The 13,800-nt window shown below is 40.8% G+C and overlaps 1 protein-coding gene across 8 annotated transcripts; it reads left to right on the plus strand.

Moving 5' to 3' along the window:
* The first annotated feature begins 182 nt into the window (after positions 1-182).
* Positions 183-13,572, plus strand: ccdc66 (coiled-coil domain containing 66). Of its 8 annotated transcripts, none has more exons than XM_062416568.1 (21): positions 183-297; positions 1,731-1,789; positions 2,303-2,328; positions 2,850-3,101; positions 3,218-3,467; positions 3,670-3,826; positions 4,227-4,321; positions 5,345-5,400; positions 5,934-6,026; positions 6,276-6,410; positions 6,942-7,219; positions 7,396-7,480; positions 7,573-7,731; positions 8,108-8,186; positions 8,569-8,649; positions 8,762-9,014; positions 9,554-9,758; positions 9,988-10,040; positions 10,487-10,650; positions 11,048-11,178; positions 11,542-13,572. In XM_062416568.1, exons 1-21 carry the CDS (start codon positions 287-289, stop codon positions 11,641-11,643), a joined length of 2,724 nt encoding a protein of 907 aa, XP_062272552.1. In that variant the 5' UTR covers positions 183-286; the 3' UTR covers positions 11,644-13,572. The 8 variants fall into 8 exon arrangements, with proteins under 8 accessions (XP_062272552.1, XP_062272554.1, XP_062272553.1 ...); XM_062416570.1 differs by having other exon boundaries at positions 11,051-11,178; XM_062416569.1 differs by having other exon boundaries at positions 8,765-9,014.
* Positions 13,573-13,800: the final 228 nt, after the last annotated feature.

Below are 13,800 nucleotides of genomic sequence, written 5' to 3' on the forward strand. Positions count from 1 at the left end.
CCCAGTGACTTTAAATGCATCATCGTCTAACCTAAACTTTCAAATGAAGACATCTGATTGGTTGTTAGTATCGCGTTGGAGAGAGAATCAGCCAATCAGCGAAGCCATTTTTGGTCGTTGACAGCAACCAACATACACAATTTACCAGCTAGGAACTGGCGTGAGCTGCAGGCAGAGGGGGACAAAAAGGCGTTTTCCTTCCTATTATAAATTATTTATTAACAGTTTCTGGGGTTTTATAAGGTTGTCGGTAAACAAGCCGGTAAATAAACCAGTCTCTGTCGGCATGAATCTCGGGTGAGTCTGTTTTCTTCAGTAACATTAGCTCGCTAGGCTAACACGTTGACGGTATGTGTCGCAGTCAAATGGACAAAGATTATACATTACATCATTATACAGTGTTATCTGTATGAGAAAACGGCATGATATGTTTATATAGTGTTATTTATATAACGTAGTATGCACAGTTATAATAAGAACGTGTTACCTTTAGTCCACATTTTTGCTTTTCGTTGTAAAATCACTGAAACTAAGTTGTAAACATTAAAGGACATGTTAATGATTTTTCTAGTCTGTCTTAAAACAATAGGAAAGTGCCAAAATCAACATTGACACATGTGTTTTCTTGCCATAACAATTCGTTTAGTTCATACTGACCATTAGAAGATCCCTTAATAATGGGGGCTCTGTAGATAATGCTCTTAACATTATAAGTGCATTATCCACAGTCCTCCTTCTGTTAGGACAGCATCCACAGTCCTCCTCCTGTGCAAAAAAATGTATTTAAAAGTTTATTTGAAGCTTCAGATGTCCAAATGAGTCACATCAAGTACATATATTTCAATGTTACAGTGTTTTTAGTGCCAAAGTTCCTCTTTTTGTTACTATACTTCCACCACAGCTCAACAGGGAAACACAAAGAGGGAATTTGTCTGTAAATGTAAATGTGGCAGATATCCACTTAATATGACTAACTCAGACTGCTTCAGATCAACTTTTAAATGCATTATTGCACAAATTGACTGTGTGCACACACTGTGGATTTTGGACCCCATCACTCCCATTTAAAGCACATTTAAAGGAGATCTTTTAATAGTCAGTATGAACAAGAGGAATGATTGCAGCGAGGAAAACCTCTTTCAGTGCTGTTTTAAGACACACTTTTAAAAATATGAACCTGTCCTTTTAATATAGCTGGAGTGAAGTAAAACACAAAACACAGGGATACTTAAATAAAATAAAATCAGAGCGAAATTATATGAAATAGGCCAATATTGTCTGTGGTTACTCAGTGTTTGAGTTTGATGTGCTGCACCTGCACCATGTGACAATATGTACTGTAATCACCTGGCAACCTGATCCAATATTTACTGTTGTATCTCTGCACATCAATGAAAATGACAAACTCTTATTGTCAAGCAGTAAGTAAGCTGGGTAATTGAGACCTCCGCCACCTCTGACCTCCAAATCCAGTGCTAATGAAGTACTGTTTCAGTGATTCTACTCCCATGTTAAGATTTTTCTTTTGAGCAGTCTGTTCAGTTTAGTTCATTTCTGTCCCACGAAAACATATTTTTGCAGGAAAAACAAAATAAGCCATGTTAGAGACCATTGAAATGTTGGTTTTACACGCACAATACAGAACACAATAAAAATGTTCAGTATGATTTCTACTTTTCTGTCGTTATGTTTCTGTTGTTCACTCAGATGTGTTGTGTCTTTGTGATCAGGGACGGCCTGCTGTTTGAACTTGAAAATGGAAAACCCAAGTTGATTGTACTCAGTCATGGTGAGAGGCTTCAGCTTTTTAACCTTTATCAGTCCAGGGAAAGTTCACTCACAGACCTGCTCTTTACATCAGGTCCTGTCAGTTACATTACTGTATTTCGAATACTTTTGACGATTATTAATGAGCAATTTTGACATTAGTGTGCTGCTTTGTATTTTGTAGTTTGCATTCAATGAGACTTTATCTTCAAATGACAATTTTTTTATTTTTGCAAAAACATTTTCTCACTCATTAAATGTACATATTGCACATACTGTCATTTTACACAGCTTTTCTTTAAGGATAGTTTGTTTTTTACTTTTTTAGTTGATGAATATTACATTTCAATACATTATGAACACCCAGCACTCATAGACACACGTTGGATAAAATAATTTGTTATAGATTTTCTCCACTTGAGTTGTTAGACTAAACCAGTCTTCACACATGTTTTCTGTATCGCTTTATTTCTCTCTGACAAACCTATCATGTAACATATTCACGGCTGTTCACTGTTACGTCTTTCCTCCACAGCAGGTGTTGAGAAGAATCCAGTAAAGGTAGGAATCTTCCTTAAAGTCTGATCATGATAAATCTGCATTTCTACATGTGAAACACAAGAATGGAAAATATAATCTGCTCTGCAGAAACCAGACTTCCTCACTGTGAATCAATGTCTTATTAGACATTTTAGGAAACAGCTCAGTAATTGTGCAAATTAAAAATAATGTATTGATTTTTTTTGTGTCTCTGAGCAGCTTTTATTGCATTTTGTAACAAATTTAGGCTCCCAGGAAATTAGTAAAGCTTAAAATGGAACAGACACTCAATGTGTTGCAATGTTAAAGTAACCTAGATGTGCGCTGTATGTCCAAAAGTGTGTAGACACCTGAACCTTCCAGCTATATGTGATAGTTCAAAATCATTAGCATTAATCTGCTGCTATAAAAGTATCCACTATTTTGGGAAGGCACAGGTTCATGTTTCCAATAGGGAAAAAAGCTGATAGGAAAATTCAGACACTATCTTTTTGTCATCTCTTACTGTTTTGTCTGATATCATTTTAATTTAACACACACAGCAGCTGGCCTTCAGGCCCAGAGCGGCTAAGATCCTGAGCCCCAGGCAGCCGTCCTGTGTGGAGGAGGTGCAAGTGGAGCGTCCAGCCAGGCAGCAGGCAGGGAAGCGCAGACACGCTCGGGTCAAGGCAGGAGGTGCAGCAACCTCCTTTACCTCCAGCATCACTGCTGATGGGGGAATAAGCACCTCACTGGCAGTATCCAAAACACGGGAGCATCACACAGCAGGGGGCGGTGCTAAAGCTGAACCCAAGGTAAATCTAATCCTAACCCTGCCGTATCCCATTTATTTGTTTTTTACTCTTGACTGTTCCTGACATCACATCTGTGTGTGTGTGTGTGTGTGTGTGTGTGTGTGTGTGCGATGAAGGTGAAGTCAGACAGACACCAGCAGAGCTCCACTGTTGGATCCCTGAAAGCCGGTGGGAAAAAAGGACAGCTTCAGACTCAAGGTGGTGGAAAGGAACGACTAAAGGACACGCTGGCCAATGGGGACGCAGGACTGAGGGACAGCATGGTGTGTCTGACCAGTGAGCAGCTGCAGCGCATCCTCAACACTGTCCAGACCTCCAGCAATGGCCAAAACCCACCAGCGGACCACAGGAAACAGGGGACTGATAGTGAGTGAGAGTTAGTAATGAAAAGGACTGCAGCACAGAGAGAAGTGGACATTATAAACTCAGACAATGGTGGCAATAATCCAGCAGAATCTGCAACAAAAAAAATACCAAATGATATCAATTAGGTACAAATTCATATCAGACAGTAGTCTTTCCCTCCTTGTCAATATAATGTGCAGCTTCATGTCTTTTTCTCTGTCAGGAAATGAAGCAGACTCAAAATCTGGCTCTTTGGTTAATGATCGAGGAGGAGGAGAGATTAAGGAGGAAGACGGAGGAGGAGGAGGAGGAGGAGAAGAAATTAAGAAGGGAGGAGGAGTAACTGATAGAGCTGGAACCTCACAGGATAAAGACAACAGGTGAGGAGCTCAGCAGGCAGTTTCACAAGATGTTTGTTTCCTCTGGATAAAGAAAGCATTTATGATGGTGGTTTTATAACTGCAGCAACACTTTGAAGAGATGGAAGAAAAACTTTAGTGTGAGACTAATATGTAGGAGTTTTGACCTCTTTAGAAGCAAAATCAGCTTGCTTTTTCTCTTAAATCCAAAATTACACAAATTATTATATTATTTGATTACATGACACTTTATGTTTTTTTTCCATTACCCCAAACTATGCTTCTTTATATATGTGTTTAGCTGTTAATGCTTTGGTGTTTTTTTGTGTTCTCTTTGTGCAAGAAGCAAAGTAGTTTTTTTTAAACTCTGTATTTCTAAAATGTTGGTTAAAAGCAGAATACTGTTACTGCTGTTGTTCAGGTCGTCTGGGTGTGTGTTCAGCTGGCTGGAGGAGCGACAGTCAGTGAGCAGAACTGCTATGGACGCCAAGAAGGCTCAGTGGAGGAGAGAACTCAGTAAATACACACAAACACACACTATAATCTTAATGCCTTAGTAATTCATACTTTTTTAGCCTCTTTTCGGGCGTAGTTTCGGTTTTATAATGGCACATTTACTGCTTTTGGTTCAGTCTCAGCTCTGATAAACCCATCTTACACCACCGCCCTGCACCAAACAGCAGACAGGCATATTTTTAAAATTACTAAGAAATTACTACATGTAAATTAAAAGGTGAAGCATGTAGGTCTGAACCCACAGAAAATCCACTGCAATTCTCCAGCTCTGCAGCTCTACACACATAGTTTTGTTTTTATGGCACATTTAAGATTCAGTCTCTTTGTTTTCAGTGAATCAGCTCTGATAAACTCACCGTACACCACCGTCCTGCAATAAAGGGCAGACAGACAAAGTTATAAATTGGAGCATGTAGTCGCTACAGAGATCTATGTTTTTCTTAGAAGTTGGTGGAGGCTGAATCAGAGCTAAAAGGAGAGTGATGATTGCTTATATTCACCAGATGGACACAAGCATGACTCCAATGGGGTGGTAATGGTGCTCTGTGTCTGCTGGATTTGAAAATAGGAAACTGTTTGCTAACATGTTTGATTTATACTTATACAACTTTGTACAGTGATAGTATGCCAGAGGTGTATTTCCAGCTCGGGAAGAAATAATCATTTGATGACACTTTAAATACATCAAGGTATTAGGCCTACAAACTATTTTATTTAATTAATGGCTTTTAATTTTTGATGTTGAATAATCAGTCTCCAGGCTCTCACAAAGATGTTTAAGGCTCAAACCTTCTTCCAAATGTATAATCCCACACATATATTCTCACTCTCTCTGATGAAGAAGGAGTCAGGACTAGTTTAATATAATCTGGATATAGTTGAGCTCACTGCTATAATTAATGACATTTATACCCTAAATAATTAATCAATCAAAAAAAGATACAGTTGATATTTGAAAATAACTGTTGGATGCAGCGATTTAATGAAGCACTTCTGACAAATGAAATCTTGTGTGTGTTTTAGGTGAGCAAGTGGCTCTGAAGCAGCAGCAGCAGCGTTCAGCTCCTGGCAGACTGCAGGTATGTCGTGTATTTCACCTTTGAACACTGTTGGTTGCATCGCTGTGGGAACGAGATCAACAACAGAACAACTCTGATAACAAACTGTTGCACATACTGAAGTGTGGAGATCATTGCTTTCTGTAAACTGAAATAATCACAAAAAAAAGTACTAGTTAGAATTGATTAGTACATGCAAATGTGTCTATTTAAGTAACAGGTAGTGTCAAAACATAAAAAATGATGTTTCATAGTCTGTTTTTACCTTCCTTTCTGTGTGGGAGAGACATTAGTAGAACATTTTTGGAGATTGTGTTGAAACAATGAAGTCAACAATAAAACATGTCCCTGATATATTCAGTGAAATATCAGGTTGTCATTATGACAAAGGTTGGAAACCAAAACAGTGACACACATAATATCAAACCTGTAACCACAGACAACCAGAGAAGACCAGACTGACATGAGATCAGATTAAATCCAGTGTTGACATAGCTAGGAAACCTATTTCTTGTCATAGAATATTTCATAACCTGTGTGTGTGTGTGTTTCAGGCTGAGGATGACGCAGAAAGTGTGTTATCAGTTAGAAGCTCATCGAGCCACAGGGAGCAGCCTGCAGCCATCAGATCCAGCCTCAGACTCGGGGTAAACCTGTTAATACAAATCTTTGTCACACCGAGCAGCCTTTCCCCCTCTTCCTCCTCCTCCCCCTGATCTTCAACTAAAGATTTTAGGAATAAAATCATTTTCCTCGTTTATTTCAAAGTGAATCATAGGTGTCACACAATGTGCTCCATAAATTTGGCGTTGAATAAACACATCTGACAACAACAAAAAACAAAAATATCTAAAAGATTTATCCAGAACTCTGAACTGTGTTGTGTTTTTTTGAAGGAGTTCACTCCAATGGAGGAGGTACTGAGTGTGGAGAGGAAAGAGGAGCAGAGGAGACGCTGGCTGGAGGAGCTGGACCGACAGAGAGACGAGATGACTGAACGCAAGAGACGAGAGAAAGTGCTGCAGAACCAGGTGCAGTAGAGACACAGTAGAAACTTGACAGGTGCAGTAGAGACACAGTACAAAACTTGACAGGTGCAGTAGAGACACAATAGAAACCTGACAGGTGCAGTAGAGACACAGTAGAAACCTGACAGGTGCAATAGAGACAATAGAAACCACACAGGTGCAGTAGAGACACAGTAGAAACCTGACAGGTGCAGTAGAGACACAGTAGAAACCTGACAGGTGCAGTAGAGACACAGTAGAAACCTGACAGGTGCAATAGAGACACAATAGAAACCACACAGGTGCAGTAGAGACACAGTAGAAACCTGACAGGTGCAGTAGAGACACAGTAGAAACCCGACAGGTGCAGTAGAGACACAATAGAAACCCGACAGGTGCAGTAGAGACACAGTAGAAACCCGACAGGTGCAGTAGAGACACAATAGAAACCTGACAGGTGCAGTAGAGACACAGTAGAAACCTTCATTGATTCATGTTGATATTCTTCTGTGTTCTGTGTTCTTTTTGACATGTGATAATCCGGGCTCTCTGCAGACGGAGGACCACGAGCTCTGGGCCACGCACTTCGACTCCCTGCACAGGAGACCTCCTCCCGTCCAGACTGCAGCTCCTTCAGTTCCTCCTGCAGCTCCTTCAGTTCCTCCTGCAGCTCCTTCAGCTCCTCCTGCAGCTCCTCACTGTGAGTCTGAGCGGAGGGAGTGGGAGCCCTCCTCCAGCCTGTCGCTGGTCTGGGAGGCTACGAGCAGCTGTGGAGCAGAGAGCGTCGGAGGAGCCAGCGTGGACACGACTAGCGGACACCCGACCAAAACCAGGTAGGAGGGAGAGGTGAAGACCAGAGGGAAGATCAAAAGTTTGTGATTGGATCTATTTAAAGGTCTAAAAAAACGTTTAAAAAATAATTGAATCAGGTTTTTCCTTTAATTTGTCACCTGTCTGTATTTACTGCATAAGAGTAAATGTTATTTTTCGTTTCCCTGCCTCTCCTCAGCTATCTGAGAACCATGACTGCCCTGCTCGACCCCGTGCAGATCGAGGAGAGAGAGAAGAGGAGGCTCAAACAGCTGGAGCAGCAGGTAAGAAGAGGAGGAAGGAGGGAAGAGACGAGGAGTCCATTCATATTTTATTGGTCAGCTTTTTAAATATTTTACTGTCTCTTCTCCGCCAGCGAGCGATCGAGGCCCAGGTGGAGGAGCGGCGGCGGCAGAGGGAACAAGAGGAGGCGAAGAGGAGGGAGGAAGAGGAGGAGGAGGAGAGGAGAGTGGCCCTGGAGAGGGAGATGCTGCAGAGACAATACGAGATGGACACACTGAGGGAGAAGCAGAAGGTCTGTGAACAGCGCACACACACACACATGTCTGTCTATATTTTTTTTTATTTTTTTAAGTTTTGGGGAATTTTTTGCCTTCTAATGGAGAGTTGAAAGTGGAGACACAGACAGGAAGCAAGGGGAGAGAAAGAGAGGGGGGTATGACATGCATCAAGGGTCTCAAACCAGGGAGGCTGTACTTATGTGGTTTATGCTGCAACCTTTCAGCCGGGCCGTTCAATTAAATCTAATTCTACACTGAACCTGAAAGCAAAATCTTGACTTTCAAACCAGCCAAAATGTTCTCACTGGGATAAAACTGAAAGTGTTCATTTTGCTGCAGTTGTATCAATGTTTGACTCAGTACGTGTTTGTTTGTGTGTGTGTCGTCCAGGAAGAGCCAAGCCATGAGGGAGAGGAGCCAAACGAAGGTCAGGATTATGGAAATCTGCAGGAGACGCAGGAGCCCAGAGGTAAGAAGAAAAAAAAAAGTCCCCAAAATCAGCATTAAAGTGCTTCACACCTGTGTTTAAATGAACTTTGTTAAGTTTGCTTGTTTGATTGGTTCAATGACCGACTGAGACCACTGTAAAAGGTCCAGCCATGCAGCCACAGGACATTTTTATAATAGATCTGTGATTTTGGCTCCAATTCAAAAGATAAACTACAATTAAATCAGTGATTTTGTCCTGAAGCTCCTTGAGAAATTGCATCTGCCTTTACAAAGAATTTCTCTGCAGAGATTAAATTAAATTGTGTGTGTGTGTGTGTGTGTGTGTGTGTGTGTGTGTGTGTGTGTGTGTGTGTGTGTGTGTGTGTGTGTGTGTGTGTGTGTGTGTGTGTGTGTGTGTGTAGCAGTTTCCAGACAGACTGAGTGTGTTGAGGTGAAGGTCAGCAGCCCAGTCTTCCCATTAAAAGACACTGCTGTACAGACAGGTAACTGAACCATTACTACTACTGCTACCATACACAGAGCAGCAGTAAATAAAATACTATAAAAAAAATTACTATAAAAATACTATATCTGTCTTTTTCTCTTTCTGTGTAGAAGAAGCTGCTCCTTTTCAGACTTCTGAAGTCTCTGCACAGAACCAGCCGCCTCCTTCTCTGTCTGCTGCTCCTCCAAACAACAGGAACCGAGCTGGAAGGACAGGAAAGGAGAACATCTGTCGGCCAGCAGCAGCAGGAGGTGGAGGAAGAGGAAGAGGAGGAGGAGGAGGAGGAGGAGATCCATATGAGGAGTTTGCCAGAACAGAAAGAAACAGGAGAGAGAAGAGGAGGCCTGAGTGGAACACACAGAGGTAAATGATCACTGTAATAATGTCATCAGAGATTTTTACATTCAGACACGATGTGGACAAGAGTTATAAAAGCAACTTTCTCTCATTAACAAGAAGACACACGAGTCTGGTTCTTGTGTATTTATTACCACCACCTACTGGACTGGAGTGTGGAGCAATGTATGGCCAAGAAACAGAAACAAATAAGTATCCTTTTAACAAGGATGTAACGTGTGGAGTTTAAAAAAAAAAAAATGTACGCCAATGTTTACTGCATCTGCCAGATCTAACAATTCTGTTGAATCAATTTCCTTCCTCTTAAAATATTGCAAATACTCAGGTGTGCAGATTCCTTTTGTTTTATTTTGTTAACCATGAAAAGAAAAACATTTGAACACAAAAAAGTGTTAAAATCTGGTTTTATTCAGTCCTCTCAGTCTCAAAGAAATCCTAGTCCTCTCTCCTGAGCTTCGTATTGTCTTAAAGAACGAACTCTCACTCTCTTAGCTCAGACCCATGACACCAGTATTTAGTCTGATCCCTGCTCTCTGCTCCTTCAGGCCCAGCCGTCGCTTCGTCCCGGCCTCGGAGCGTTACCCGGCCGCTCTGCAGAGGAACAGACAGGAGAATCGACTGAAGAGGCAGGCCGAGCTCCTCGCCCTGCAGGAGAAGACCCGTCTGCCCCGAACCGACCCTCCTGCTCCGAACCAGGAGCCTCGTCTCTGCTCCAACCCTTCACAGACCAGAACCAGTTCGGCCAGGAGGGTAGGAAGACTTTCATACTGAATTCTAAAAAACTGCTTTTGTCTTAATTTTCTTTTCGTCTATTTAAAAGAAGTCTATTTTAAAAAGTAACACCAGAGTGAAAGTTTAATTTCACTCTGGTGTTACTCTACTTTTTTTTGCTTTTACTTTTTACTTTTTGACAATTAGAAGTTTCTTATTTTCCGTCTCTGTCAGCTGTGTTTTATATGTTAAATGTTTTTTGTTCCAGGTGGAGAGTGTTTCCAGAAGACAGGGAGTCTCTGCAGCCGTGTACACTGAAAGGTGAGACTTTTTTTTGTTTTTTTGTTAAACATCTATTTCAGGATTCATAAGTCGGAGGTTTTCTTTCCCTCTGCTGAGTCTGTAACTTCTGGACATGATTAGAGGTGAGAATGTAATTATCAAACTCAGCTCTGATTAGGAAGTTATCTTCTCGTGCTTTTTCAAAAAATGTTTGTACATGTTCTGTTTTTATGTCAAAAAGTAGAAGATCATCACATTTTTCAGCAGGCTCTTCAGTCAGGCTCTAATTCAGCTCTAGATGAAAGGCATTCTGATACTTTTAAACCTAAAACTAAAACATTCAAAAGAGTCACACAGAACTGACAAGAAGAGTTTTAATCTAATCTTAAAAACTGGGAAGGACAAGCAGTTAAAACTCTTGGAAATAAAAATAAAACATCTGTCCAGTTATCAGCAGCTGTTTTTAATCTTGTTGTGTCCTCCAGGGGGCGCTCTCCTCCCGTCCCTGCTGTTAGACACACTGTGCAGAGCCAGCAGGCCTCCACCTCTCCTCCTCCGCTAGAGTTCATTCCTTACGTCCGGACCGATGAAGTCTTCAACCTGAACCCGCTGGACCCGGCAGACACACCCCCTCCTCACATCCCCACAGGTCTCACACACACACACACACGGTGTTGTGGGGTAAAAAGTGGACAAATATAGTCACACATGTCCTGAATTCATGGGTATTTTAGATGTTTTAAGTGTTTAGATTGAGTCAGACAGATTTGAGTGCTTGTTAGTCTTTCTTTTATCACTCTCATATCGCCAAAAATAACAAATATGCTTCATAGAGCTTTACAATTTTGGCCACATACAACAGCATTGATCCCTTGAGCCGCTGCTAAGATAAACTTCCCCAGAAACAGGAGAACAGGAAGAGAAACAGAGGAGGGATAGATGTCAGAACTGATAATAAAATGATACTAACATCTTTTCATTGAGGCTTATGGTACTTTGTAATGTCTGCTGCATATAAATAAAGTTAATTTTCTTCTCCCGGTCAGAAGCTCCTCAGAGGTCAGCGTCTCCTCCTCCTCCATCACATCGAGACCCCCTCCTCCACCCGGAGCTGCTCCGAAACTCACACACACACCGACAGCAGGAGATCCTCAGAGGCCTGGCCCAACTACGGCAGGTAACACACACACACACCCACACATAGACACACACCCACACATAAATCTGAATCTGCTGCTGCTTTGATGATTTTATCAACAGGATAAAAGTAAATATTTGCTGCAACAACAGATTAATGATTAAAATATGAATAATTATTTCAATTAAACATCCTCCAACCAAGATCAGCACAGAATATAACATTAAATGTGGTTTAAAGTCAGTAAATCTAAATCTAACTTCCAAAAACACTGTATACTACATTTCCCATAATGCATCTGGATGGGTTATTTTCATTTAACCTCTACCTTCCTGGTTAAAATAAAATTAAAATGAGGTTAAAATTGTCCTCACAAGTATAAATATGTGTGTGTGTTTTTAGGGTTTACTACAGAAGCAGAGAGAGCTGGAGACGGATCTGAACCCTCGACTGAAGCGCCATGACAACAAGCTCCGGTCGCCCTCGACAACGCACCATATGTGACCTCCTGCGACTGAAATTTCACACCTGGCTGCTCCGTGTGTGTGTGTGTGTGTGTGTGTGTGTGTGTGTGTGTGTGTGTGTGTGGATAATGATTTGTGAGTGTGTGTCCGTGCTCCTCTGAGGATCTCACGAGGTCACTGGAAACTGTTCGATGTGCCACGACATGGACAAGTTAACCGGGAGCGTTCTCGACTCACCTGAAGATCAAAAAGCAGACCGCAGCATCACCGAATATTGTTACGTTACAGATCCTAACCAACCACATCTTTACATTAATACACTAAATCACAGCTCAGTGAGAATTTAGAAATGTTTCCACCTTTAACACCTGACGTTCACCGGGTTGGGATGTGTGTCGTCATGGCTGCTGCTTTTAATTTGAAAACCAAACTACTGTTCAAATGCAGATAAAAAGGTTAATTAAAGTCACTGACAGTCTGATGTATTGATGTCAGTAAATCAGACTGCTGCTGTTGACCTGTTAAACATGACACAAAACCAACTGAGGAGTAATGTGAGGATGGATATTTAAGAAAAGTAAAATGCTGGTTTTAAAGTGAAGTAAGAAAAAAGTCTGCACACTGCAGCTCCCAATGCAGGTAGATTTAATAGGATACGACAAATGATGTTTCAAGCTCAGTGCTCTTCTTCAGACTTAAGGGTGGAGGTCGGACTTTACTTGGATCAGTTTTTGTTTCTTTTGCCTCTACAGACGACGTTCAGCTGCAGATCGTTTCTATCAGATCACAACAGCTGCATCCAGCGGACACTAAAGATTATATTTACTACAGTTCAGGCATCTCCAAACTACTCCATAAAGGGCTGTAATCTGTCGGCAGGTTGTTGTTCCAAACAATCAGCTGTCTGAAAACTGCAGTCTCCAGGGTGCAAGACAAATGCTCTTTTATAGCATAGGAAACCTAATTCAGTCAATTTGGTTCCTATATTAAAACAGGAACAAGGTTGGTTTGGACCAGACTTGCGGTTAGAAGTTTCAGGTCACCAAATTGAACACTTATCCTTCAAAAAAGAGGAAGGACCCCTACCATCTGGACAGTGTTCTTGAAAGGCCAAGGGGTTACAGAAAGGGCAGAGAGGCTAGTGAAAGGCCAACAGCTGACAATCAACAAGAAATAGAAGTATGAGCTCATCTTTTTATTTTCTCTCATTTTTTCCATTACTGAGTTGATTAAATGAGCGGAGCTTTGTGTGCTTCTGCTCGGTTGGAGTGAAAACCTGCATCCACATTATGGACCTTTATTGAGTAATTTGGACATTTCCTGCTATAGTTAATCATCATCCTGCAGTTAATGAGGATGAAATATGATCGGCAGTAATAGTATAAATGTCGTCATAGCAACAATGATTACATTTGATTTGCTTTCAGTCTTAAACATCTTTACACTACTCTTTACTCATTGTAAAATCTGGAATTTAATCAGATTGTTTTGATTTTCATCATTGAGCTTCAGTTTGACACCTGACTGAGATTTTAAATGTTTCACTACAAACATTGACTTTAATTCATCTGCTCCTTCAGTCCTACCTCACGTCATTTAAACCACCCCCCCCCCCCCCTCTGAAGACGCTCGCTGGTTTCTTTTCTGTTTTTCTTCCACCAGGTGTGATTAAAGAAACACGATTTGTTCTGTTCAGACTGAATTTATACGAGTGAGAAACTTTTAATGAGCAGATTGTATTTTAACATTGTTTTTAATGCACTTTTCAAATCATCCTTCCTGCAGAGAAGTACGATTAAATCAAGAATTTTAAATGTTGTTATTTTCCGTTTCTTTAGCTTCCTGCTGGCAGAGGAGTTACATGTTTTGAGTTTGGGTTTATTTCTGTGTTGTGTATTTTTTTCTGGTTTAATTGTATTAGTGTATTTTTATTTATTGCAGATGTAATAAATAATGTTAAGTGCATTGAGACCCCTGACTCTTGAATTTCTCTCCCCCAAATGAAATTTAATGTGTTGAATTTTAAAACTCAAGAAATGTATGACTGATGAGAATACATTAATAGGTATATCTGGTTTAAGCTTTTATAAATACACGAATAAATGAATGAATATGTTATTAATATTTAACTAAAGTAATTCCTCTCAGGTTGTTAATTTGTCAGTTTTAAAACCTCAAACATCCTTTTGGTTTGTTC

The sequence above is a fragment of the Scomber scombrus genome, chromosome 3 (genome assembly GCF_963691925.1).
Source record: "Scomber scombrus chromosome 3, fScoSco1.1, whole genome shotgun sequence".
NCBI lineage: Eukaryota > Metazoa > Chordata > Actinopteri > Scombriformes > Scombridae > Scomber > Scomber scombrus.

Coding starts and splice junctions, on each gene's coding strand:
- ccdc66 (XM_062416568.1), top strand. Junction 3,102..3,217: donor GTGCTAAAGCTGAACCCAAG/GTAAATCTAATC, acceptor TGTGCGATGAAG/GTGAAGTCAGACAGACACCA. Junction 10,041..10,486: donor GCAGCCGTGTACACTGAAAG/GTGAGACTTTTT, acceptor TGTGTCCTCCAG/GGGGCGCTCTCCTCCCGTCC.